The 24,175-nt window shown below is 40.9% G+C and overlaps 1 protein-coding gene across 4 annotated transcripts in view; it reads left to right on the top strand.

Moving 5' to 3' along the window:
• Positions 1-6,232: 6,232 nt before the first annotated feature.
• Positions 6,233-24,175, top strand: part of zswim8 (zinc finger, SWIM-type containing 8) — a 47,820-nt gene continuing 29,877 nt past the window's right edge. The window contains exons 1-6 of one of the 4 annotated variants that reach the window (XM_044213033.1): positions 6,233-8,140; positions 17,093-17,246; positions 20,667-20,761; positions 21,231-21,403; positions 23,410-23,517; positions 23,667-23,748. In XM_044213033.1, coding sequence (XP_044068968.1) covers positions 7,963-8,140; positions 17,093-17,246; positions 20,667-20,761; positions 21,231-21,403; positions 23,410-23,517; positions 23,667-23,748 — 790 coding nt within the window. In that variant the 5' untranslated portion in view covers positions 6,233-7,962. The remainder of the gene's footprint in view (positions 8,141-17,092; positions 17,247-20,666; positions 20,762-21,230; positions 21,404-23,409; positions 23,518-23,666; positions 23,749-24,175) is intronic. The other 3 variants (XM_044213034.1, XM_044213036.1, XM_044213037.1) reach the window with 3 other exon arrangements.

The following is a 24,175-nucleotide window of genomic DNA, read 5'->3' as shown; positions in this document are numbered from 1 at the left end:
GATAAATGCCATTTTACACCAGTGCTTGTTAATGGGTAGAAACACACAGCTTTAATCGACACAGGTAGCACACAGACAGTAGTGCTTGCAAGCCTAGTGTCCAGACGCGGAATGATCAGGAAGTAGTATTCATACAGTAAGCTGTATTCATGTGGATGAAAAAAATTTAATAGCTGCCTTATTCAGTAGTGTTGAGCAACGATATCCCTACTTTGCTAAACCTCTCCAGAAATTCCAAAGTTTGTGACATGATAACTATAAAGGCACAGAAACTGAAGGTTTCAAAGATGACCTTTTCATGATAATGGACTGTACTTGTATAGTGCCTTTCTAGTCTTCTGAGCGCTTCACACACTACATATCACATTCACCCCATTCACATACATTCATACACTGATGGCACAGCCCTCAGGAGCAATTTGGGGTTCAGTGTCTTGCCCAAGGACACTTTGAAATGTGGGCACTGAATTGGTCAAAAAGCCAGAAACATAGGGACAAGTTTCTTGGTCTTCCTAAGTCGACTAGCGAGGAGTTGCTCTCCCCAGCCCTCCCCAGCCCTCCGCAGCCCTCCCCAGCCCTCCCCAGCCCTCCCCATAGAAATGCACATACCATTAGACATTGCACAAATGCAGGGGACAGATCCTATATATTGTTCGAGAAAGTGTCAGAAAAGGATGGAGAGAAGCAGAGACAACCCAGTGTTCTATACCAGAGGAAAGGCCAAGTAGACACTTTGGCATCGCCACAGTCCCCTAGACACACTGTTATGACCTTAGGCCATTCAGGTCCATGGGCAGGTCATCTGGGGTTCAATAAAACTCTAGTAAGGATGGTTAAACTTTTTTGTTGGACTGGCATGTATATAGATGTCATTGAGCATGCAGAAAACTAAGATTTATCATTATTCTTTCCCTTTTCATAAAATTGTGTTTCTCTTGACACTGCCCTAAAACATTAGTAAAAACATTTAGGATCCAATGGAATAATTTTAGAAATAATCTTCTCCACTGTATTTCTTATTTCTTGCCTCTTCTCAGAAGGTCTTTATTTTTCTGCATTGCCAAATAGTGTAACAATGTCTCCTTCACTTCTATGCATTTAGTGTCTAAATCTGGAATGTTTTAAATGTATTTATTTAATTTTACTAGAGTGACAGACTGTATGTTGGCATTTACCAATTCTACTGTATTAATCGAGTTGAGTACTTACTGACTGAGCAGGAGCCTCAGCGCAGTCTGATTTTCTCCTTTGTTATAGCAGTTTCTAAGTCCTCCCTCTCTGGAGAACTTGATAACGATAGGTTGTAAAACTTCTCAGTTGAAGATATATTTCCTTGAAAATATTTCCTATGTCATACTTCCACTTAATTTCAAATGACATCAAGTTATGCGTGATAGGTAAATACAAATCTGGGATTTCTTTCTGTTCTTTTGAGCAGGGAGAATTATTGTTCTATATTATATACTATATTATTCTTCTATGTATATAGATGTGAAAAAAAATTCTGTAAAACTTGAGTTTCAACTAACTTCAGGCAAGGCAGTTGCCAGGGCAAGTATGCAGCCTCTACCAGTCACTCCTTTTGAGAGGATAGGGATGAACATTGTAGGACGACTGGAGAGTAGTGCATCAGGCAATCGTTTCATCCTTGTACTAGTGGACTATGCAACAAAATACCGAGAAGCATTTCTTGTAAAAAGTGTCAAGGCCAGACACTTGATATGATAAAAAGTTGTTCTGCTGGCATCTGGGGCATTTTTGAAACATCATGACATTAGTTTTCTTCATATTTACTGCCAGGGCCCTGGTCTGACAGTACTTTTCTACTATGTCCAGCTGTTGCTGTCGTCCTTGTTCAGTAGGAGACAGTAGAACAAGGTCATCAGCGTAAAACAGAGACTTCACCTCTCTATCTGGGAGGGAGAGGCCAGGAGCAGCTCACTGATCCAGCTGTACAGCAAGTTCATTTATATACACAATGAATAAAGTCGGGCTTAAATTTCAGCCCTGACGAACACCTCTTCTCTGGGTGGATAATTTATTTTGTTTGTCTCCAATTTTAACAGCACACCTATTTTCCAAATACACTGATTTAACCAGTTCATACATTTTGCCCCCATACCACAATGTAGATGTCCGTAATCAAGCCCTTCATGCCAAATAGAGTTGAAAGCTTTCTTGAACTCAATAAAACAAGTGAATATCTTACCATTTTTTGTTTGGTGTACATGTTTGTTAATTAAAGTGTGAAGGGTATATACATGATCGGTGGTGCAGTGTTTTGGGAGGAAGCCAATTTGATTTTTACTCGAGATGGAGTCTTCAAGGAAATCTAGTATTCTTTTATTTACAATACTACAGAATAGTTTACCCAGACAACTGCTGACACAGATGCCACTGTAGTTACCAGGGTCTGATTGGTCCCCACTCTTATGAATGGGGGAAATGAGCCCTTTGCACCAGATGTTGGGAAAACATCCTGACTGTAATACGATATTAATCAACTTCAACAATGCACCATGCATCTCTGGGGTGCTGCATTTGAGCATTTCATTTTTAATGCTGTCCGGACCACAAGCTTTCCTTGGCTGGAGAGACGTTGTCTGTGTGGTCAATTCTTCCCAAGTAATTGGGAAATCAAGGGGGTTTTGGTTGTTTTTAATTGTTTCTTGTAATGTTTTTCTTGAGTTTTTCTTTAATGACACATTGATCTGAATGAATCAGATTTATAGGTATGTCTTTGTACAGATTTTCAATATGTGTGCTCCAGATGTCAGCATTTTGGATGGGCAGTGCTTGTGGCTGATTTGTGTTGAAGTTGTTCCACATATCCAAGAATAGATTTTGATTTATGGCATTCTCAATATTTTCAAGTTTCATGTGGGTATAATTTAGTTTTTTGTTCCTAATTGTACATTTATATTTGTTTAAATTTTTTATTGTACCTGATGCACAAGGCTGGGTTGTTTGGTTGGCAATGTTTTTCATTTGTTCATTTTTCTCAGGTCTTTTCTGATGGTCTTTTTGATCAAACCATTTGTCGGCGTTTTGCTTTTTAACAGGCTTCTGTTTTTGTTTTATAAGGTTAGCTTTAATAGCTGCTTTATGAAATATATTGATATCATCAATGGCCTTTTTTACACCATCTCTGGTAGGGACATATTGATTTTGGTTATATGCTGATATGCCATTCACCAGATCAGGTGAGTTCAAGGCCATGATGAATTTGTCTCCACTGTCTGGGGCCCATCTGTAAGTAGGGTTTAATTTATACAGCTTCCTGGGTTCCCTGTTTGTGTCACTTATTTGACCTGAGAGTTTAAAGAACAGATTGAATTAGTTGTGGTCTGAAAGGGGGGATTGCTGTCTGACAGTGAGTGCACTGATAGTGGAGGGGTCCACGTCAGTGACTGCATAGTCTACTATCTCCTTAAAGAGTCCCCTCTGAACCTACCATTAACTATGTAAAGGCCTAAGGCCCGACAGAGATGCACTACCTCCCTGCCACTTTGGTTTATTTCAGAGTCAAGGTTGTTGTGATGGGTGATGGTTGGCATGGTAAACAGGAGAGACTGACCAAACACATGGTTGTTGCCCTGTGGGTCGACATCAGGTTGTTGCCCTGTGGGCCTGGAAATATCAGATTCGATTGTTGTTCGTCCATTCAGATCTCCAGTTTGAAGCACGTTTCCCTGGGCCTGGAAATAGGTGATTTCTGAGTGGAGAGTTTCAAAAATATCTTCTTCAAGATAAGAAGAATCTACTGTGGGTATATAAATAGCACAGAGATATAGATCTCTATCAGTTATGCCCAGACTTTGATCTAACCTTAACCAAATGTGCGATTTACCCTGTTTAACTGGTGAGATCTGACGGCAAAGGTCTCCTTTATACCACACCAAGATCCCCTAGATGTTCTGCCCTTGCCTATGTTTTTTAATTTTATAGAGGGTACCATGACTTCATTATATCCTGGAGGACAGTGAGTGAGCAGATCATTTTGACACCATGTTTCTGTTAACACAATTATATCAACATCTTTAATAGATTTCATGAATTCAGGCTTTTCACTCTTCAGCTCAAAGGTTGAGGAGTGGAGACCCTGAATATTCTAGCAGCTTATATGAAATGAATGTATTAAAAACAATCAAAATGAACCTGTATAGTGAGACAAATATAAAAAACACCTACAACTATCTATACATTTACAATTCTGAATAATAATTTTACATGAATTACATGGAGGCATGTACAATTTTCACTAATATTACTATTGTACTGACTGCTACTATTGCTATCATTCTGTTTCTCAAGTGTTGTTGTTTCTCGATCCCGGCTTCCCCACATGTCAAAGTGTCCTTGGGCAAGACACTGAACCCCAAATTGCTCACGAGACACTGAACCCCAAATTGCACGCCTTTGGTGTGTGTGTGAATGCTTAGTTACTTTGATGCGCAGCTCTGCCATCCAGTGTGAATGTGATATGTAGTTGCAGTGCTTTGAGTAGTCAGACAATTTAAGACTAGAAAGGTGCTATATAAGTACAGTCCATTTACCATTTATTTTACCAGGAAAAAGCTTGTTTGTGTCCAGGAATTTCCCATTACAGTCAGCCAGCAGGGTCACTTGTGGGGCTTCCTCTGCAGGCTGAGTGGGGGGAAGCTGGAATGGGCAAAGCTGGCTGTTGGCAGCTGGCTGTGTGGATGTATCAGCAGGAGCCAGGGTGTTGATCTAGACCTCCTCTGAGCTCAGATGCCAAGCCCTGGTTGTCTCTCTTTAGCTGCTGGAGCTCCTCTTTAAGCTGCTGCAGAGTGTTGTCTGGGTGGTCAGACAGTCTGGCTTGGGTCAGCTCTTTGAATTCAGCAAAGTCCAGCTCCAGCAGGGCCTTACTCTCCTTCAGCTGGTTGGTGGCGCTGGCAGGTGTGGGAGGAGGAGAGATGGACATGATGGTGGGGTTCCCTAATGGGCTCTCATCATCTTCACTGTCAGAGGGGACATTGATCCTCTTGGTGTCCACCTCAGCTTTCAATAGGGGAAATGCCTCTTGAAAGGACCCCAGGTGTGCTTCATTCCCTTGGACCATGACCTTTCCTTTGGTGTAGTATGTGATGGTAGCAGAGGGTCATCCTTGTCAAGGTGTTCATCTTTACAGATCTTTAATCTGCCTCCTGAGCCGATTCCCTCGCTGGATACAAATGCATAATTGCTGCACAGAGTATGTTTCTCTCTCTCTCGCTCTCAGGCGGATGGCCGCCCACCATTGAGTCTGGTTCTGCTCGAGGTTTCTGCCTCTTAAAGGAAGTTTTTCCTTGCCACTGTTGCCAAGTGCTTGCTCATGGTGGGATCTGTTGGGTCTCTGTAAATAATATTATAAAGAGTCCGGTCTAGACCTGCTCTATAGGAAAAGTGCAATGAGATAACTTCTGTTATGAATTGGCGCTGTATAAATAAAATTGAATTGAATTCAATTGGTCTGCTTGGTATAGTGGTTTGAAAGATACATTTAAGAACAAGTTGCAGATGATGCAAAATAATGTACACGATGTATTTATTAAACACATCATGACGATAGTGATGATTTGTGGAGTGAGACTGCTGCCTGTACAGTTCAGGGTAGAACAACAGAAGCTGCGTCAGATATACAATATCATCACTGGGCATGCTCCTAAATACCACCATTCACAGACTGCTGTGGAAAGTAACCAAGTACATTTACTCAAGTACTGTTTTAGTGTATAAGTACATAAGGTAAATATTGTTCTTCACAAATTTTTTTAACAGCTTTAGTTAGTAGTTACTTTTATTGTACACTTACACAGGTGTTTTTAGTTATTGTGGCTGATTAGACCTGTTTTTATGAGGTCGCCAACGTCAATGTACTTGACGAATGAAAAAAGGTGTGCAATACAACAGTAGAGTGAGAGAAATGTCAATCAAGCCCAGTCCTTGCATGCACACATAGTCATGTAATATGGTCTAATTAGGCAAAATGAGTGAAAACACCTGTGGGCAGGGACCACGAGTGTCTTTAAACTGCCCAACAGTTTTCACTTTTGATTCTTACATATATTTTCTTAATAATGCATATTTAATTTTAATTAAGTAGGAACTCAGTATTATTTTTACATTGTGTTATTACTACTTTCGCTTAAGCAAAGGATCTGACAAGTTCTTCCACCACTTCTCACAGAAAACTATGGCCCACTCTCACCATGAGTATAACAACAGGGTACATTCATGCAGCAATGTGGCCAGAAGCTCCTTCTTCGCTGTACTGTAGAACAGCCATCCATTAAACACCAAGTTGTCAAAAACAAGAGGGACTTTTGGGGCTCAGGTTGGGGCTTATTTACGGAGTAAAGACAACATAAACAAGTCAAATGAAAAGCCCAATCCCCTCTGAACGGCTGCCTGTGTAGAGCTGGCAGCCGGAAGCTGAGATCAGCTGATGGAGGAGGAGCCGCAGGAGAGGTGAGCCATCTTCCCCCGGCAGTCTGATACACTCTGATAGAGCCTGGACGAGAGGGATACGGGAAATATTCTGAGGATCCCGGCGTCATTTGGAGGCAGAGACGATTACAAGACGCCAGGACAACCGGTGTCAGTCGGGAAGGAGGATATCTGAAGGACTCATCAGCATGTCTGCACAAGAGCTGACTGGGGAATAACGTTATACCAGCTGTTAACGTCAGACAGAAGGCTCTAATAGTAATACAAAGAACGGAAAACATTTGAGCTAGGAGCGGGGATTAATATCGATATATGAACCGTGTATGTAACCTAGGAAAATGCTAAAGTCCAGAAGATAGGCGATAGAAATAAGCATGTAGTCCTTATAGTACGGCAGGTGTAAAGCATCGCCAGTAAATGTAAACAAACAGCTCTTCAAGCTAGCTGAAGTTAGCCGCTTTGGGGTTAGCTTTCTGTTGCTAGTATATATTGCTAATGTAAGGTAGTTGTACCGAAGCAGAACGAAGGCAAACCGAACTGAACAAGCCTGCCGTCGGGTTCAACACCAAATTCAACCTCAATATAGCCGTCTGCAGCGGATGACAGCTGTGTGTGTTTTCTCAGTATGCAGTTATTAGCATAATTAGCCTAACGTCGGCTAAATGTTATTAGCATTAGCATCCCAGCGTAATAACATTAAACTAGCACACTAAATGTAGATCAAAGAAGACATTTGGCAATACTACGTGTGTGTTTGACATCGACTCGCTTAAAATATGTCGCTATGAGAGGCTAAACACTTTCGGGATTGGTGTAATGCTACAATAAATAATAATCTAGATATCCACCGTAGTGCAGTTGATTGGTTGAAAAGAGGAGGACGTCGGGATGAATGAACACAACTTAAAGATTTCTTCTCTTCGCTACGCTACCCATCGTGTTTGCAGAGCTGTGTGAGTTCTTCGCTGCATGGTGGCTGGAGGAGTTCTCGTCTGTTTGACAGTAACAATCCTTATCTGGTGGGTTTGGCTCGTTTGTCCTCTCAGCGGCAGCAGTGGAGTCAAATAGACGACAGGACCTTCTGTTCAAAGTACCAGGCTGGAGCGGGAGCCATAACTCAGCCAGTCAGCATGGGCTGGATTGTTAAATCGATCTAAAGGAACAGTAGTTTGATTTGACCACAGAAGAAAGCCCCTCTAAAGCATACGAGGACTTGCGAACAGGCACTTTGTGAGTGCAGTTTTGAGGCGTGCGCGTCCCTGCAGACTGTTTGAAGCAGACCACCGCCTTGTCAGAGTTGGTATTATGTAGCTGTGTTTCAGGGCCCAGCGGTAAGCCTCTCAGCTGTGTTTTGGTTGCTAGTGGCCTCCCCTCCCCCAGTCTTGAGACTCTTGATTCTCCCCGAGTGCTGGACGCTGTTCGCCGGGTTTCCCCTTGGTTTTTAGACTAAAGAAAGGCCGTGGCCTCACGTCGCAGTCCCCTGGACTTCGAAGCAGTTAAAAAGTGGATGTAATGGAACTGATGTTCGCCGAGTGGGAGGATGGGGAGAGGTTCTCCTTCGAAGACTCGGACCGGTTCGAGGAAGACTCTCTGTGCTCCTTCATCTCAGAGGCCGAGAGCCTCTGTCAGAACTGGAGGGGATGGAGGAAGCAGTCCGCTGGACCCAACTCCCCAACTGTCAAGATTAAAGGTTGGAGAAGGACATACTTACACACACACACACACACACCTACATGGTCATTCATTGTGAATACTTCCATGAATTTCCATAGTGAGTGTGACAGGCTTTACTGAAGTTCATAACAGGTTTAAAGGACATTAGCAGTAGTAGGCCTACCTGTTGCTGGAAAACCTATTATATGTTATTATAAAATATACTATTAGTTATTTTAATATACAGATCAATTGGAGTGATACAACAGAGAAACTTAGTTTGGTAATATTCCAAACACTGGCTGTAGCAGTTATTATTGCAGCCCAGTAACAAATAAAAAAGGCTAGCACTCCATCTGCTCCACTTAGCTTTGTCAGTTTATTGCTGTGCATGTGTTTCAAAGCAGGACTGACATATTAGTCACAGAACTTTTTTTGACTTGAGCAAAAGCATAGTGTCAGTTTTTCACAAGTTTGTCAGCAAACTGCTACTCCAGTCACAGTCTGGAGAGCACTTTTGGAGGAGCACTTGTTCTGTGTATTTTAATCATTATATGGCTTGTAATGTTATAGAAGTGTCCTGGGAATGTGGAACCCACTGGCGTGTCTGTGTGTTGATGCCTCACAGCAATCTCTAGGGTTATTCTCCAGAGACTCCTCCATGTTCTTGTTTACTAAACCCGTGAACAAGCAGAAAGCCCTGTGCAACAGGAACAGCAACTAGCTGTTTTTACATGCAGCCTTTTACCCTGCTAACTATCAGAATAAGAGCCCAGTCAGAATAAACTGATGCCTCATGTAAATGTGCCAGTCAGAACAAACTGATTTACTATGAAATGAATTCAATTCCATTTAAGAGGTTGGTTTAAACTCCTCACAGTTTGTTCCAAAGATGACAATTTGTCTTGTTAATTCTTCTCTTAATTACCCTCTATGTCCATGCTCACCCACGTGATGTTTAGTAGTTTCCAAGAGATTCCAAATCATGACGTGTCCTGCAAATGGCTTGGAACGGTCAACACTATGCTTAAGTTACCTCATTAAGCAGATCACATGATTCTAAAAAATGTCTTAAACAAATTATTCCTAATCATTATATTGCCACTGTCACTGATCAATATCCACTCACATCCGCTGGGCTGACTGCCTTAAAAAAAAAAATGTATTCACTGGTATATTCTGCAGTTACATCATTATGATTATTATTTAAAATGTTTATAATCAGATGATCTGCTTAATGAGGTAGCTTAAGCATCGGCTATAGGGAGGAAAAGTATGGAAAGGCCGGTGAGGAGGTGAGGATGGATTGTGAATAGACTCAAATGTGCAAAAAAATAGTAATTAATGTCCAACATACATACATATAGAAAGTATAAAGTATATAAAAAATGATAGTACCTTTTTATAGGAGTAGCCTGTAAGACGACACCCATCACAATGTTTCACTGTGGATATCGTCATATCCAATGACATAGCCAATTTGGTAGACATCGCCCAATCCTACCTGGAACAGAAATGACTTCAGTGATACTGGCGTTTAAACACCATTTAACCTTCTCCCCGAAAAAGAGAGAGAGAGGGAGGGAGGGAGAGAGAGAAATAGAAAGTGAGTGGGCGATCGAGAGAGAGGGAGTGTGTATTTGGACTGAAAGTTCACTTTTAGCTGGTGATTGTTCAGTGAACTTCTGTGGTTTCTCAGTGAAGTTCATGAACTACACTGCAGACTCAAGTCTCTGCTAACAGTCTGAAGCAGGGTGACCCATGGCTCATACGAACGGGTCCAGTGTGGGCTGAACACTCAGCGGGTAGACCCGCGTCACATGCACGGGTCCTATCAGAAGGGGGTATATGTTGACGAGTTGGAGGTTTACCCAAACTGCAGTAAGTGCCTGTTGTCTGCTGCTCCTCATCTAACAGCTCACCGTGGCTGCTTTTTGTTTTAACCTTCCTCTCTGCAATATTTAAAACTGACCCACTGACAGAAAAATGTCCATATCTTGCTGTGTACACCAAGGACTTATGTGTCAGTTGCTAACCTCTGTGACAGATAAGGATGTACTTTAAATTTTCTTTGGTTTTGACATGGCCACATGTGTAAATGTGGTGGGTTTGAGAACATGGAAACACTCAGGAGGGAGCTGTGAATGGCAAAGAAGACTTTATCCTACACAGGCTGCAGTAATAAAGGCTGATTCTGACTGTTCTAAGGGATCACAGCCCTGCTACTTTATCAAAGATTTACCTGAAAATTTAACTGCACGGCAGCCCAACTCACATTTTTAACTGCCAACCAAGGAAGATTTCATCAAGATATGCAGAATATTGTGGATAATGTATGAACGGCAAACAATTCATAGCATCTCAAATATTCACGCGCCTTATAGACTCAATTTCCACCAGGTATTAACATGTGATCTGTATCTGGATATCTGATCTGGATCAGGAAAAACACAGGTGTAAATGCACACAGGAATGGATGTGGTCATTAGCCTAGTTAGCAAGGCTAAGGAATTAAAATCACGAGAACATTTATTAATACCAGGTGTCAAAGTACAGACTTGTGACCAGAGTCGTCATCCCTATAACGTATCCAGATTCTGATCCCATTAACGATATATATTAAAATAATATCTGCCTATTACGAGCCAGCACCTTACTAGAATAAATATGTTTCTCTCTATTTCTGCTCAGTGAGTTCCAGCAGTCAGCACACTTATTTTTTCCAAAATATGATTGCAGTAATAGTTTAAGGGTGTTTCCACAGGTCTAAGTGACCAGACTTTCCCAGTGTTTACATACATTTTTAACATCCAGAGGGATGTGTGGTAGCCGACAGGCCAGTACAGTAGGTTGGGAAGGCCAACTGACAAGATGCTATGTCAAAAAACTGAAGTTTCACCTTGTCAACAGCAGAGAAGAAAAAAAGATGAGATTAGTCCTACCACATGCAATGCTTTTAATTCTTATAAAGGAAAAAGAGCATAACATGTACAACATAACAGGGACAGGTGTGTGCAGGGGGAGGGGATCAGTAACAAGTATGGTATATGCTGTGGGTTTTCATCAGGTAAAATGCATGGCATATTGAAGGAAAGGATAAAATGTATGGCTCACAGAAAAAGAAAAACTTCTCTTACACAACTGAAACTAAAGATGTACTTACAACTACATGAAATCACAACTTAAAGTAAGCAGGATCAAAGATAGACCTGAAAGTGGCTCTTCAAAATCAAATGGATGTTTACAGTGGGCAATTTGTGTAACAATCTTTATATCATTATTATTATTATTATTATTATTGTATAGGAGTCCAATACTGGATTTTTGAGGCCTATATCGATATTTGAGAGTTAAAGTAATCAGATAATGATATATACACCTGCCTTTGATGCAGGACCGTGCTTGACCACATGTTTGTGATGCAAAGTGTTTTCGGTTGCATTTACTTGAAATGTTGCTGTTTAACAGAACAGATACCAAAGTCCTAAATTTACTTAAAATGATATCAGAGAAATTGTCAAGGAAGCATATTTCGTAACCAAACTCTTTCCTTGAAAAGAATGGGTTAACTTCATTTCCTAAAACGAAAAATAGCGTGCGCACACTAAATAATGCTCCCATAAACGTTTTTAGAATACCACCATGTGACGTTTCAGGCGCAAGTGTGCCTGGACCAGCACCTAGTATTTATCGTGTTCTTGTGTTTGGATGCGCATGCTTTTGTAAACTCTTTGCTTAACTGGAGGAGGGAAACAAAGTCGGCATATCTGCCAAACCAATCCAATTAGCTACTTTTTTGCAGTAATTGTTGGTGGTAGTTCCACAACAGAAGCAGATATTCCTGCTCTGTTCATTCATTTAATTTAACTTATAGACCAAAATAAAGAGAGATCAATCAATAATTATTCATCAACTGAGGATGGCTTTGTAGAGCGGTACCAATACTTAAACTGTTTTTGTGGTTGTTTTTTTTTTTTTGTATCAGCTGAGTGGTCAAAGTAAACCAACTTGACACTTAAACACAGCAGAGGATCCGATGTGTATAAAAGCAGAGGCAGCTTTTATATAGTGAGCAGAACATCCCACCCTGCGCACCACAGGTGTTTATCAGCGTGCAAATAGAGTGCACCCTGTGGAGAGAAATGGACAGAGGAAGGCAGTGAGACAAGTAGTGATCCAGTGAAAAGAGTGAATGAGTCCTCAGCTCTTCACCAGCCAGCTACAAAGGAACAGCTGTTGTAGTGGTTCCCCACTGTGCTGGCCGCTGATTGGTGGACAGCTTGCTGTCATTCACCTGCAACAGCCAATCATAGGCTTGCAACATTAACTCTGTTACTACCCAGCCACCACTCTCTCTTCAGGTTTTAGCTCTTTACTGTTAGACAGTCGGACTGTCCCAGTTTCTTACTGTATACTAATACTGTAATGCACACATGCAATTGTTGATAGCACACTCGTCTTTCAATTTACATGGATGATTTAGCAGCAATTGAATAAAGGTATCTGGTGGTAGAGATCAGTCAGTCTGCAGTTTTACAATACTACCACCAATTTCAAAATACCACAAACAGTGACTTAAATGTAATTGTAAAGATTTATTAGTTTACTTTTCATTCTTGATCTGTTGCACAAAAGGAAGTCATTGCACTATGTGACACATCTTTTTCCTGCCATGAGTGTAAAAAGAGTAGTTAATAGAAAAATGAGTGGTAATACAACAGTAGTAGTAGTAGTGACAGCAGAGGTAGTAATAGTCAGTGGTAGCTGTAGGCTTGAAAAATATGTTCCTTAGCATAATAAAAAATAACTATTTTACATGAAAGTTAATATCGTTGCTGACATTCATTTCTTGAACTACTTCAACAATACAAGGCTACTGCACTGAGATAAAAACACCAACACTACAACTATCTAAAAACAACTCCTCTAACATGTATGTAATTTTAAATTATATGAATTGAATTGTAATTTAACTGTGAAAAACACCAAGCAGCTCAGAGTAAAAAATGCAACTTTCTAATGAGTTCATTTTATCAGCAGAAAGGGAAAGACTAAAACAAGAACACATACACATTCACCTGCAAATATTGTTTAGTAGTGTGTTGAGTGATAAATGTTCTGGTGAAAGGCAAGCCATTTTTGTCCTCTTCAAGTTCTTGGAAGAGTACATCAACTGAGTGCAACAGTAGCTACGGGACTCAGGACTGTCTATCAGGCTAAGCTCTCTGGCTGCTCACAGGAGTCTCCTCCTGGAAGACCACACTCAAACTTTGCTTACTTACTCTGGCTGTTTATTCACTCGGTCTTCTGCCACTCACACTTTTAACTACAGCTGGCTACATTAATTATTGACAATATCTGTGGAGCTTCTTCTTCATTTGCATGACACTGCTAACATATAAGCTATAAGGGTCGGTTTATGCTTGATCAGAAGTAGTATGTAAGACATGTTGTCTGACCACACCTGATATCGAAAGCGTTTTATAGTTGTTCCGGCCACACTAGAAGATTGCTGTCTTAGTCATAACTGAGCTGCTGAAACTTCAGATTCACTTTGGAGTGGCCTAGTGAAAGTCCTGACCTGAATCCTATTGAGATGCTGTGGCGTGACCTTAAAAAGGCAGTTCATGCTCGAAAACCCTCCAATGTGGCTGAATTACAACAATTCTGCAAAGATGAGTGGGCCAAAATTCCTCCACAGCGCTGTAAAAGACTCATTGCAAGTTATCGCGAACGCTTGATTGCAGTTGTTGCTGCTAAGGGTGGAGCAACCAGTTATTAGGTTTAGGGGGCAATCACTTTTTCACACAGGGCCATGTAGGTTTGGATTTAGTTTTCCCTTAATAATAACAACCTTCATTTAAAAACTGCATTTTGTGTTTACTTGTGTTATCTTTGACTAATATTTAAATTTGTTTGATGATCTGAAACATTTAAGTGTGACAAACATGCAAAAAAAATAAGAAATCAGGAAGTGGGCAAACACTTTTGCACACCACTGTATATCAGAGTAGTACATTGTTGGCTATAACTAAGAATATAATTGTACAGTGTCGGGGTTTGTCTCTTAGCCGCATACCCAAAGGGAAATCACCATGGACAAAGGCTTGTTTACAAACGAGGGCCCTCTTCCACCAGTCGGGAGGGGAGGCTCCCCCTCAAAGCCCTCTTTCCATCTGGGCTTATTTAGGATCACAATTAAAATCCTACAAATGGAAGTTAATTCTTTAGTTCTCACTGTTCTTACTATGTTCTTGCCCATCCAATGGTATTTTTTTTGCTGCCGTTCCCTGCAGCCACTGGGGTGTTGCCTTTTGATACATTTAGTTTACAGTATTTAATGAAAATAGACCTTTTCTATGTGGATTGTGCACCGATTTTGCACCGATATTCCTGTGCAAAGGAAGGCTGCTTTCTTAAACCAATAACTTTGTTAAAGAATATTTCACTTAAATATTCTTTAATAAATAATTTAACATATACATTGTAAACCAATTCTAGAAATGAACACAGAGAAAATAAAGAATAAGTAAAAATAAAATCGCTAAATAAACATCCGTACTGTTCAGTATCAGTCATTTGCTGAAGTAGCAGGAAATGCCATGGAAATACTCAAGTACCTTTTTATATTGTACTAAAGTACAGTCCTAAATGTACTTAGTTGTATTCCACCACTGCTCTCTACTAAACCACATATTCTCTAACTTACTCTATCAAGCCATGAGATTCATGCTGCAGCTTTGTTCCGATTCTGAACCATTATTTCAATAGACCAATCAGAAACGCTTTTTTCTTGCTAATCAGAACATCTGTAGCAATATTTGGCTGTTAATGTAACGCTCACTAACATTAATTCATGGTTCGCTGCTGCCGAGTCAAGAGATAATCAGCGCCTCTGCTACAAACGTTCAGGGAAACGTTCAACGTATCCGGTGATGTTATTTATTTACTTTCCAGCATTGCATCTCAGCAACAAGGTAACAACGTAGCGTGAAGTCAACACTCAACAGACTCAAACCACCGCCGCACTGTCGTGTGCTGAGCAGCAGAATGATGAAGAGATGCTCTGACACTTACCTTTCAATCTGCTACTGACTGACTGTACTGACAAACTGTAGCTGGCTAGCTACCTCACTAACACAGCAAACAGTTATGATAAGCATGAGTGACATGACGGTTGTCAGGGACAGCGTTATATTAGCGTTATATTGAAAGGGGAACATGCTTTGACTCCACTACGTCTGCTCAGCTGTGCACACATGCACTCTACTACATGTGCTGGTGCTGAGAATATTTTAGCCATAGCAACGGCCCACATTTCCCAGCATGCACTGCGTGGTGCTAAAAGCAGTTTAAGTTAGCTGCCTTATGTTCCAAAATGCATTTGAAGCAAGCACCTGGTTTTAAACCTGTCTGCTATGGCTTAGCTCACTGATTTATTCCCACACAACATATGAGTGATGCAAGTCTGCTTGTTTTGATGGACTTCCCATTGCCTGTAACCATGAGCCCCTGAGCCTTTACACCAAGGATGACATTATATGAACGGAATACTTTCCTTCTTTCCTTATTTTCCTTGGATTGGTGTAGAAATTTCAAACCTTCATACATTCCACCTTAAAAGTTGCTGGTGTAGCTGCCGGTAGCTTTGGAGCGGCAGTCTATAGCTAGCTAACATTAACTAGTAAATTCACCATTCACTCTTCTGACGGGCTCTTTATTTGTGATGCATTTGCAAAGCAGCCTGTTAAACTTGGCCAGCTTATGCTGCATCCACAACACCTGCAGGGAATGAAAGCTTGCTTAGCTCCGTTTTCATAGCCTAGCCTATTAGATGAGCCTGACCTCTGCATGCACTGCAGCTTCTCCTCAGAATGGATGTTTCTAAAGCAGCTTCATTTGCTCGGCACAAGTAAGTAAATGAAATAATTCATAACACAAACTACTTGTGTTCATTCGCCTATAAGTTATTGCTTAATGCCGCTAATTACAACCTACTACATCCATGGTATCTCCTAATACTACTTAGCTAGGTGTTTGGCTGACTCCTGACGAATAGGCCCGAGAATAATAATACTCGATGAATAAACCTGAACAGACCCAAACCGAGCATGCATGCATGATGTTTCACCAATTAGCCAATTACCAATTCGCCTTGGTGGAAAAGAGCAGCAGTACATGTCAGTTTTCCTGCACTCAGTTCACAATCTCTGTCTGCCTCAAAAAAACATGTTTTTCTCCTGTGACGATGATAATGCACCACGTGATCAGAACTGATAAGAGTCCGCTTAGATTCTCTTGGATATTAGGCATATTTATACACAGACCATGGGGGATGGACAATACAAGGGGACCTTTCCAAACCCAAATAGTCTAAATATAATATGGACCTGCCACAGGTTGGACCTCTGAAGACCTCCTTGAGGAGCATGAAAAAAATTAATGGCAAGCTGTCTATCGAAGGGAGGAATCTTTGGTGCAGAGTTTTGGCCCTATGGACACCTATAGTGTCCAAAATAGAAAGAGGTCATCCTCATGAAATTATGACTGTACTCAGGGTCTGCTTTTTTAGATTTGAATATCTCTTGCTTTAAAGAGTAATGACAGCTGGAAGTATGTGCTGTGCTGACCTCCAGTGGTTTAACTTTTCACCTTGGTGCAGTGATGTAGAAGTGTACTCTGGGTATGTCAGTACATGGTGACATCACTGCTGGGTGTGGTTACAGGTGCAACAGAGCACACTTCTGATCACACCCAGCCTGTTTCAGAGGTGAAACAGATTGAAACTATCAACCAGAGTTGGAAGTGAAAGACTGCTGTTCAGCCTGTTAAGTTATACTTTTTGTCTGGTAGTTGAAGTCATTCAACCTGCAGCTTTCAATAATGTGATACTAGAGTGAAGGAACATAAATGCACACACTACCTGAAGTCTTTCTTCAGCCATCCGGCTGACTGAGCTGATCCTCTTCTCTCCTGTGGTCCTCCTCAGATGGCCAGGTGATTCCACTGGTTGAGTTGTCAGCGAAGCAGGTAGCGTTCCACATCCCGTTTGAGGTGGTGGAGAAGGTCTACCCCCCTGTCCCGGAACAGCTCCAGCTCCGCATCGCCTACTGGAGCTTCCCAGAGAATGAAGAGGACATCAGGTGAGAGCACTGATAACTTGGATTTTTTTTTCTTCATCTTTCGTTAGGGAGGTGCCCATTGGCAATCCTGTTCCAGTTGAAGAGACAAGTACAATTTGCTGATGTCCTGCCAACTATGAGATTTACTAAGAGAAGAGAGCTTTTTTAAATGTTTGGTCTCCTGTGATAATCAATGAAAAGAAAACATCCGCACATTGACTTCAAGCCACAAAATGTTTGTTCTGAACAGATACATTACAAACAAAAAGTAACATTTGCATTTTGGAACATAAAACAGCAAACTTTACAAACTGCTCAGTCCAGCACTGCATGATGGAAAATGTGGGCCATCGCTCTCTCAGTGCTGTCTGCAGCACATGCAGACTGGTGCAGAGTCAAGCGGTGTGTTCACGGTAAGTTGCTAACTAGTTTCTAATGACAACCGTCGCGTCACTCATGCTTGTCTTATCATAACTGTTTGCTGTGTTAGCGAGGTAGCTAGCCAGCTATAGTTTGTGAGTACAGTCAGTAACGTAGCAGATTGAAAGGTAAGCATGAAGCCTCGTTTTGATCCGCTCTGCTCCCGTTTGCGCTGATAAAGTTACTGCATTACGCATTCAAACTCAACACTTCCTGTATCTGTTTCATTTTAAAAACCCTCTCACGTTTCCGTGGACAGAAACCCTTCATTTCTTAACAAGGCTTTTATTGTGAAACATTTGCAGGAATGAGGAAACTCAATGACATGCAACTCCACTCATTCATGGGCTCTCATTATGTTTCACTCGGGAGCGGCTGAGTCATGTGCGACGCCTAGTGGTAAAATTTAGTACACCGGTCCAGTCCAGTCTTTGGCTTAATATCAAACTGGTTTGAACATTTTTACATCGGCCTAACCCTAGCTCTCACCAAGTACGACTTGCTTCCCTTCGTTCATAACAAAGGGCCATTGAAAAGAATCGGATCGTTGGTGAACGTAACATCACTCTTTGTAAGACCTGCTGTGCCTCCCACCATTCAAACACACCAAATAAGTACAAAGGTGCGTTATATCACATAGTAGTGAAGTCCACCACCATAGCCATGTTTTTGCCCCTACTGGCCTTTAGTGTAAAATGAGCCCAAAATTAGTTTTGCAGTGAGTAGTACGTTAGCCACTTAAAAGGAAGCAGGAGGACATTTTTCTTTAGAGAAATTGTTTTGACATTATACAGCGCGGTTCTGGCTGATACTGAGGCAGGATCAGCGAAGAGAAAAAGAAAAGAACTGACCGAAGAACAAAAAAACAAACTAAAAGGGACAGTGATAGCACGGGGAAAACACCAGTCAGCCTTGGTCGGTCATTCAACAGATGGAGAGAATTGCAGGATTTGAAAGGATTCAAAACGATCCTGAATTGGTCCTCTTCTTCCTAGACAGGTATGTATATGTATACAATATGTCTATTTTATTTGGCTGTGTACAGTGCATGGAGGTATAGGTCACGGTGGACATCACTGTAATACAACTGGCTTATAAGGTAACATTTTATGTTAGCCTTGATACTGAGCTGTATCTTGCTGTTGGCTGCTTATTATTATTATTATTATTATTATTATTATGACATAACATTACTAGAAACTGTTGATAACTAGCTTTCTCAACAAAATTACTATTACAAGCAATATAATTTGTTAGTTGTAACCTAGGTGTATGAACGGTACTTTGTTTCACCGTCGTCATGTTACTGCTATTAACATAGCCACAAATAGATACATTACCTCATCGCTATGCATCCTGCAAACAACTGTTAAAAAAAGAAAAATAGTATTAAAAATAAGTTGCATCTTTCTTTCACTTGCTTCCAAAACAAATGCATGCGCTATCCAGTTCAAGATCTTTACAACACAAGGCAGTGGAAATGCTACCGCTTTTGTCCACAGGGGCAGCCAAAATCAACACAAAATGAAAGTTCCTTGTAGTTGCTTTAATTGTGAATAACAATTACCAAATAAAAAACAACCATGGAGCCAATAGTAACAAAACTTTAGTTTGTAGTCTTTGAACCAGAGACACCATCTGGTCTCTCTGCAGCTTGTTGGGCATGATCATTTCATCATTTTTGAATGGCAAATCCAGGATGTAACGACCTCGAAGTGTAGCAGAGCGATCCTTTATCTCCATCAACTTAAGGTCTTCTGTACGGTCTTCGCTTGATATTTCAGGTTTTTTCTCCTGAGACCTTTCTTTAACCCCTTGCTTATATTGTGCCACCAAGAGTTCCTTAATTTTGGTAACAGAGATCCTATTGTACTGAAACAGCACTTGCACTGTTGCTGCTGTTGTGGTATCCACTTCTTGAAGGCCATTTCACTGACCATCCAAGTGAGACAAGCTTTACAGTCTTTGCGAAGCCTTTTCCTTTAAAAAGGCTTATCTTTGTGCATCCTTTTTCTTTAAATTATTGCAGTCTATGACGCTATAACCTCTTTGTTCTTGTCGATCACAAGCTGTAACTTGCCACTATTCACAGTAATGAATGTTAGATTAAATATATGTGTAATGCAGCTAGTGATTAAATGGGCACTAAGACACAAGAGGTAAGGATCTAGATTATCTGCATTTTTTGAATCATAATCTGCTGATCCAGTCCCAATCTTTTCAAATGCCTTAACAAATTCAATTAGGTTTAACTTCATCCATCTATCTATCTATCTATCTATCTATCTATCTATCTATCTATCTATCTATCTATCTATCTATCTATCTATCTATCTATCTATCTATCTATCTATCTATCTATCTATCTATCTATCTATCTATCTATCTATCTATCTATCTATCTATCTATCTATCTATCTATGATGTTTGAAATAAAAGGTTTTATAAGAGTTTTTTTTAGCATCTCAGTTTATCAAAGCTGAGTCTTTTAAACGGGAACCGGATCCAACGTGAAACCACCTGTCAGAACCCAACCCTAAATTTGCATTTTGTGTTGAATATGTGTAACCGTTGACTTCTCTCAAATTCATCACTCACACAAACCTAGACAGAAAAATGATTGTCCACAGCTGCTCTAGCTTTGAAATGCTTAAGAAAGAAACAGGTGGCAGTTCATGGTAGGAAGTTGACATTTTTTAGATGTCCAGAAGGACACATAGTAAGCTACCACCTTTAGGCCAATTCTGATGCAGACAGTGGTTTCCTAGACAGAGTAGGACATCACACACCACCTTACAGCATCAACTAATAAGTGGAAGAACAAGGCTCCAACCTACCACAAACCCTGAATAGGATGAGGCTTAGAAAATAGATGGATAGATGGATAAATATGACTCGCCAGTGTAGATATAGTCAGTTTTGTAATTTGGTCTTTTTCTCTTTCTGTCTCTCTCGCCTCTCCTGTCCGTTCTCTGTGGTTCTTCTGTCCCTCCCTCTGTCTCTGTCCTCCTCCTGCTGCAGGTTATATTCCTGCCTGGCTAATGGGAGTCCAGATGAATTCCAACGTGGAGAGCAGCTCTACAGGATCAGAGCGGTCAAAGACCCCCTGCAGATCGGTGGGTTGAATTGTCCCTTTTACCTTACGTAGACTCATAGTGGCAGCTTTCATTCATATTGTAAACAGTGTACAGTATAGTTTGCTCAGTTTGGCATACCAATCAACTAGACTTAAGTTTATAATGATGACATGTACAGCTTGAGTAAATCATGTGATTCTAAGGCACTCCGTTCACTTCCACTGTATCTATAAATCATCCATTAGTACATTACAAATTAATTTAATAAGCAGCACCTTTTGGTAATAAAATACTTTGCCTACAAAATACATTTAATTGAGTGAGTTAAGTAAAATACAGCATAGAGCTAATAAAGTGTTTTTGTTTGTCCAACCCGAAAGAATATTTGCACTTTGTACTGCAACTGCTGCACAAAAATTTCCCTCTGGGAAAAATAAAGTCTTATCTTTCCAATTGCCTTCTATAATTCTCTTTGTCTGTCTTTCTGTGACTGTTTCTCTTTTACCAGGCTTCCATCTCAGTGCTACAGTGGTATCCAGTCAGGCCGGTCAATCCAAAGGAGCCTACAACGTGGCGGTCATGTTTGATCGCTGCCGCATCACTTCCTGCAGCTGTACCTGTGGTGCTGGGGCCAAATGGTGTGCCCATGTGGTGGCACTCTGCCTCTTCCGGATCCACAATGTGAGTCTGTGTCTACAAAAAGGAGTTCTATCAAACTATATCACATTTTCATCAAATCAGTTGATCTCATTTTATCAACAGAAAACCAAACAAAAGTAATAATAGACCACAGGATATATCAGGCACATGATCATCAGATGAGAAGGAAGTGGTCTCTGAGCCGAAATGATTAGTCTGGTCTCAGTCAAAGTCTCGACACAGAATTAATTGACAACCACACAAAGTTCTTTTCCGAGAAAAATATCAAAAAGCAATTACGGTTTCTTAAATGCAGATGTTTTCTTGCTTTTTATTGCATAGCACAGGGTTTCGGACTGTTGGTTGGACAGGATAAGCAATTTGAAGACACATCCCTTTGGACTCTGGGAATTTATGATGGGCACGCTTTATTATATAGGAATTTTAAAAACTAAATAATAATCAGTTATTTGAAAAAATAATCAATATGATAATGGACAATTAAACTAGCTAGAAAGTCTGCAGTAAAATAAAATAGATGAGATAAAACTTATTTAAGATGTGGAATTTTTAATGTTAAGATGTCGACATATTATCTGCCCAGTGAGTTCACCAGTGTTTTTGTTGCTGCTGTTTACTTTCCTCCAGACGCAAATTCAAAAAATGCACTACAGAAACTGTATGAGGTCATCAGCATTCACATGACAAAACAACCGGGTGGTGTTTTTATTGTAGCTGGTGATTTTAAGAGCCTCAGAACTATTTTACCTAAATTCCACCAGCATGTCCACACCCCCATCAGGGGAAGTAATACCCTGGATCATGTTTATACCATAGGTTTATAGAAACATTTCTGGCAGCTACAAAGCTCTCCCCGCCCCATTTTGGTCATTTTGGTCCATATTTCCTGCTTCTCCTGCCTACTTACACCCGGCTGATAAAAAGGGTCAAACCATCAGTAAAAACAGTTAAAGTGTGGACAGATGAAGCTACAGCAGCTCTACAGGACTGTTTTGAGTGCACAGACTGGCTCATGTTCAGAGATGGAATATACATCAACAGTGACATCATACATCAGCAAATGTGTTGATGATGTGGTGATCACAAAGACAATAAAATCATTCCACCAACCAGAAAGCCTGGATGAATGGAGAGGTGAGGGCTCTACTCAGAGCCAAAAAAGCTGCTTTTCGGTCAGGAGACAAGGAAGCTTACAACACCACTAGAGCGAGACTGAAAGCTGGCATCAAGGAGGGAAAGCGGATACATCAGGAGAGACTGGAGAGAGACCTCAACACCAAAGATATGTGGCAGGCAATCAAAAACATCACAGGCTACAAAAGCAGGAGCGCCCCCATCATGTGTGAGGCCCCGTTACCAGATGAGCTAAACACATTTTATGATCTCCCCAACAAAGCGTCAGCTGTAAAGTCCACTCTGCCTAAAGAAGACCGGCCACTGTCAGTATCCACAGCGGATGTGAGAAGAATCCTGCTGAGAGTGAATATGAGTAAAGCTGCTGGGCCTGAGAACATGTGCCAACCAGCTAGTTGATGTCATTACTGACATTTTTATCATATCACTGTCAGGAGATTGTTCCCACCTGCTTCAAGACAGCCACCATCGTCCCTGTACCTAAAATGTTTGCAGTGTCTAGTCTAAAGGACTACCGTTCTGTGGCTCTCACCCCCATTCTGAACCTGGTTCTCCAGCACATAAAGAACAACATCCCAGCCAGCCTGGACCCTCACCAGTTTGCTTTCAGAACCAACAGATCCACAGAGGATGCCATCTCCACTGCCCTCCACTCAGTCTCCACCCACCTTGAGAACAACACCTACATCAGAATGCTGTTTGTTGATTCCATTAAAATGATTGGAAAACTTAGCACTCTAGGCTTGAGTGCGCTCCTCTGTGGGGTTCTTTCAATAATCTTAAAGTGTGTTTTCAGCTTAAAATTTTGGGAGTTTTACATAGTTTACTTGTTAACTGAGGTTATTGGGTGTTGGTACTTATTGCAGTGTGTGTGTGTGTGCGTGTGTGTGCAGGCATCAGCAGTGTGTCTGAGGGCTCCAGTCTCTGAGTCTTTGTCCAGGCTGCAGAGGGACCAGCTCCAAAAGTTTGCCCAGTACCTCATCAGTGAGCTGCCTCAGCAGGTAACATCCATGTCCTGAGCCAGTTGTTCTCTTTATAAACTACTGAACAAAATAGCAAGCACAATATCTCTATGATGTACATGTTTATCTGACAAAGATAATTAATAATTAAAGATAATCAGAAAATTCATTCAGTTTTGTGTCTCCAGATCCTACCCACAGCTCAACGGCTGCTGGATGAGCTGCTGTCCTCTCAGTCTACTGCCATCAACACTGTATGTGGAGCTCCAGGTACAGTAGCAGTAATGAAAACATAGATTGTTCCTAACATTCAGCGAGAGAACAAGCTTGAGCAGTACTGATGTACACTGTCTGAAATTACAACCAGTGGAGAACATTTGATCATTTCATTCAACCTTTTGTCTGAATAAGAGCGTGGACCAGTTTCTGTCTACATTATTACATATTTCTGCAGCTAGATGGCAGGTGGCGTTACCTATAGCATGGGATGGGGAATATTTCCTATATGGTGTCCCCCTGTTCTTGTGAAGAGGAGTGTGTGTTTACACTTCAGTGTTGTGTATAGTATCCATGGAGAGAGGAGTGTTATTGTTGTGGCAGGAATATTTGGACAGGAAATGTAATTTATCTCTCAAAGCTGTTTTCCATCTCCAAAATGTCTCTGTAACTGGAGAAAAGAGAGAATTTCTTTTAAACC

This window comes from Siniperca chuatsi, linkage group LG11 (assembly GCF_020085105.1).
Source record: "Siniperca chuatsi isolate FFG_IHB_CAS linkage group LG11, ASM2008510v1, whole genome shotgun sequence".
Taxonomy (NCBI): domain Eukaryota; kingdom Metazoa; phylum Chordata; class Actinopteri; order Centrarchiformes; family Sinipercidae; genus Siniperca; species Siniperca chuatsi.
The sequence above is the reverse complement of the archived record's forward strand: the minus strand, read 5'-3'. Positions and strand labels throughout refer to the sequence as shown.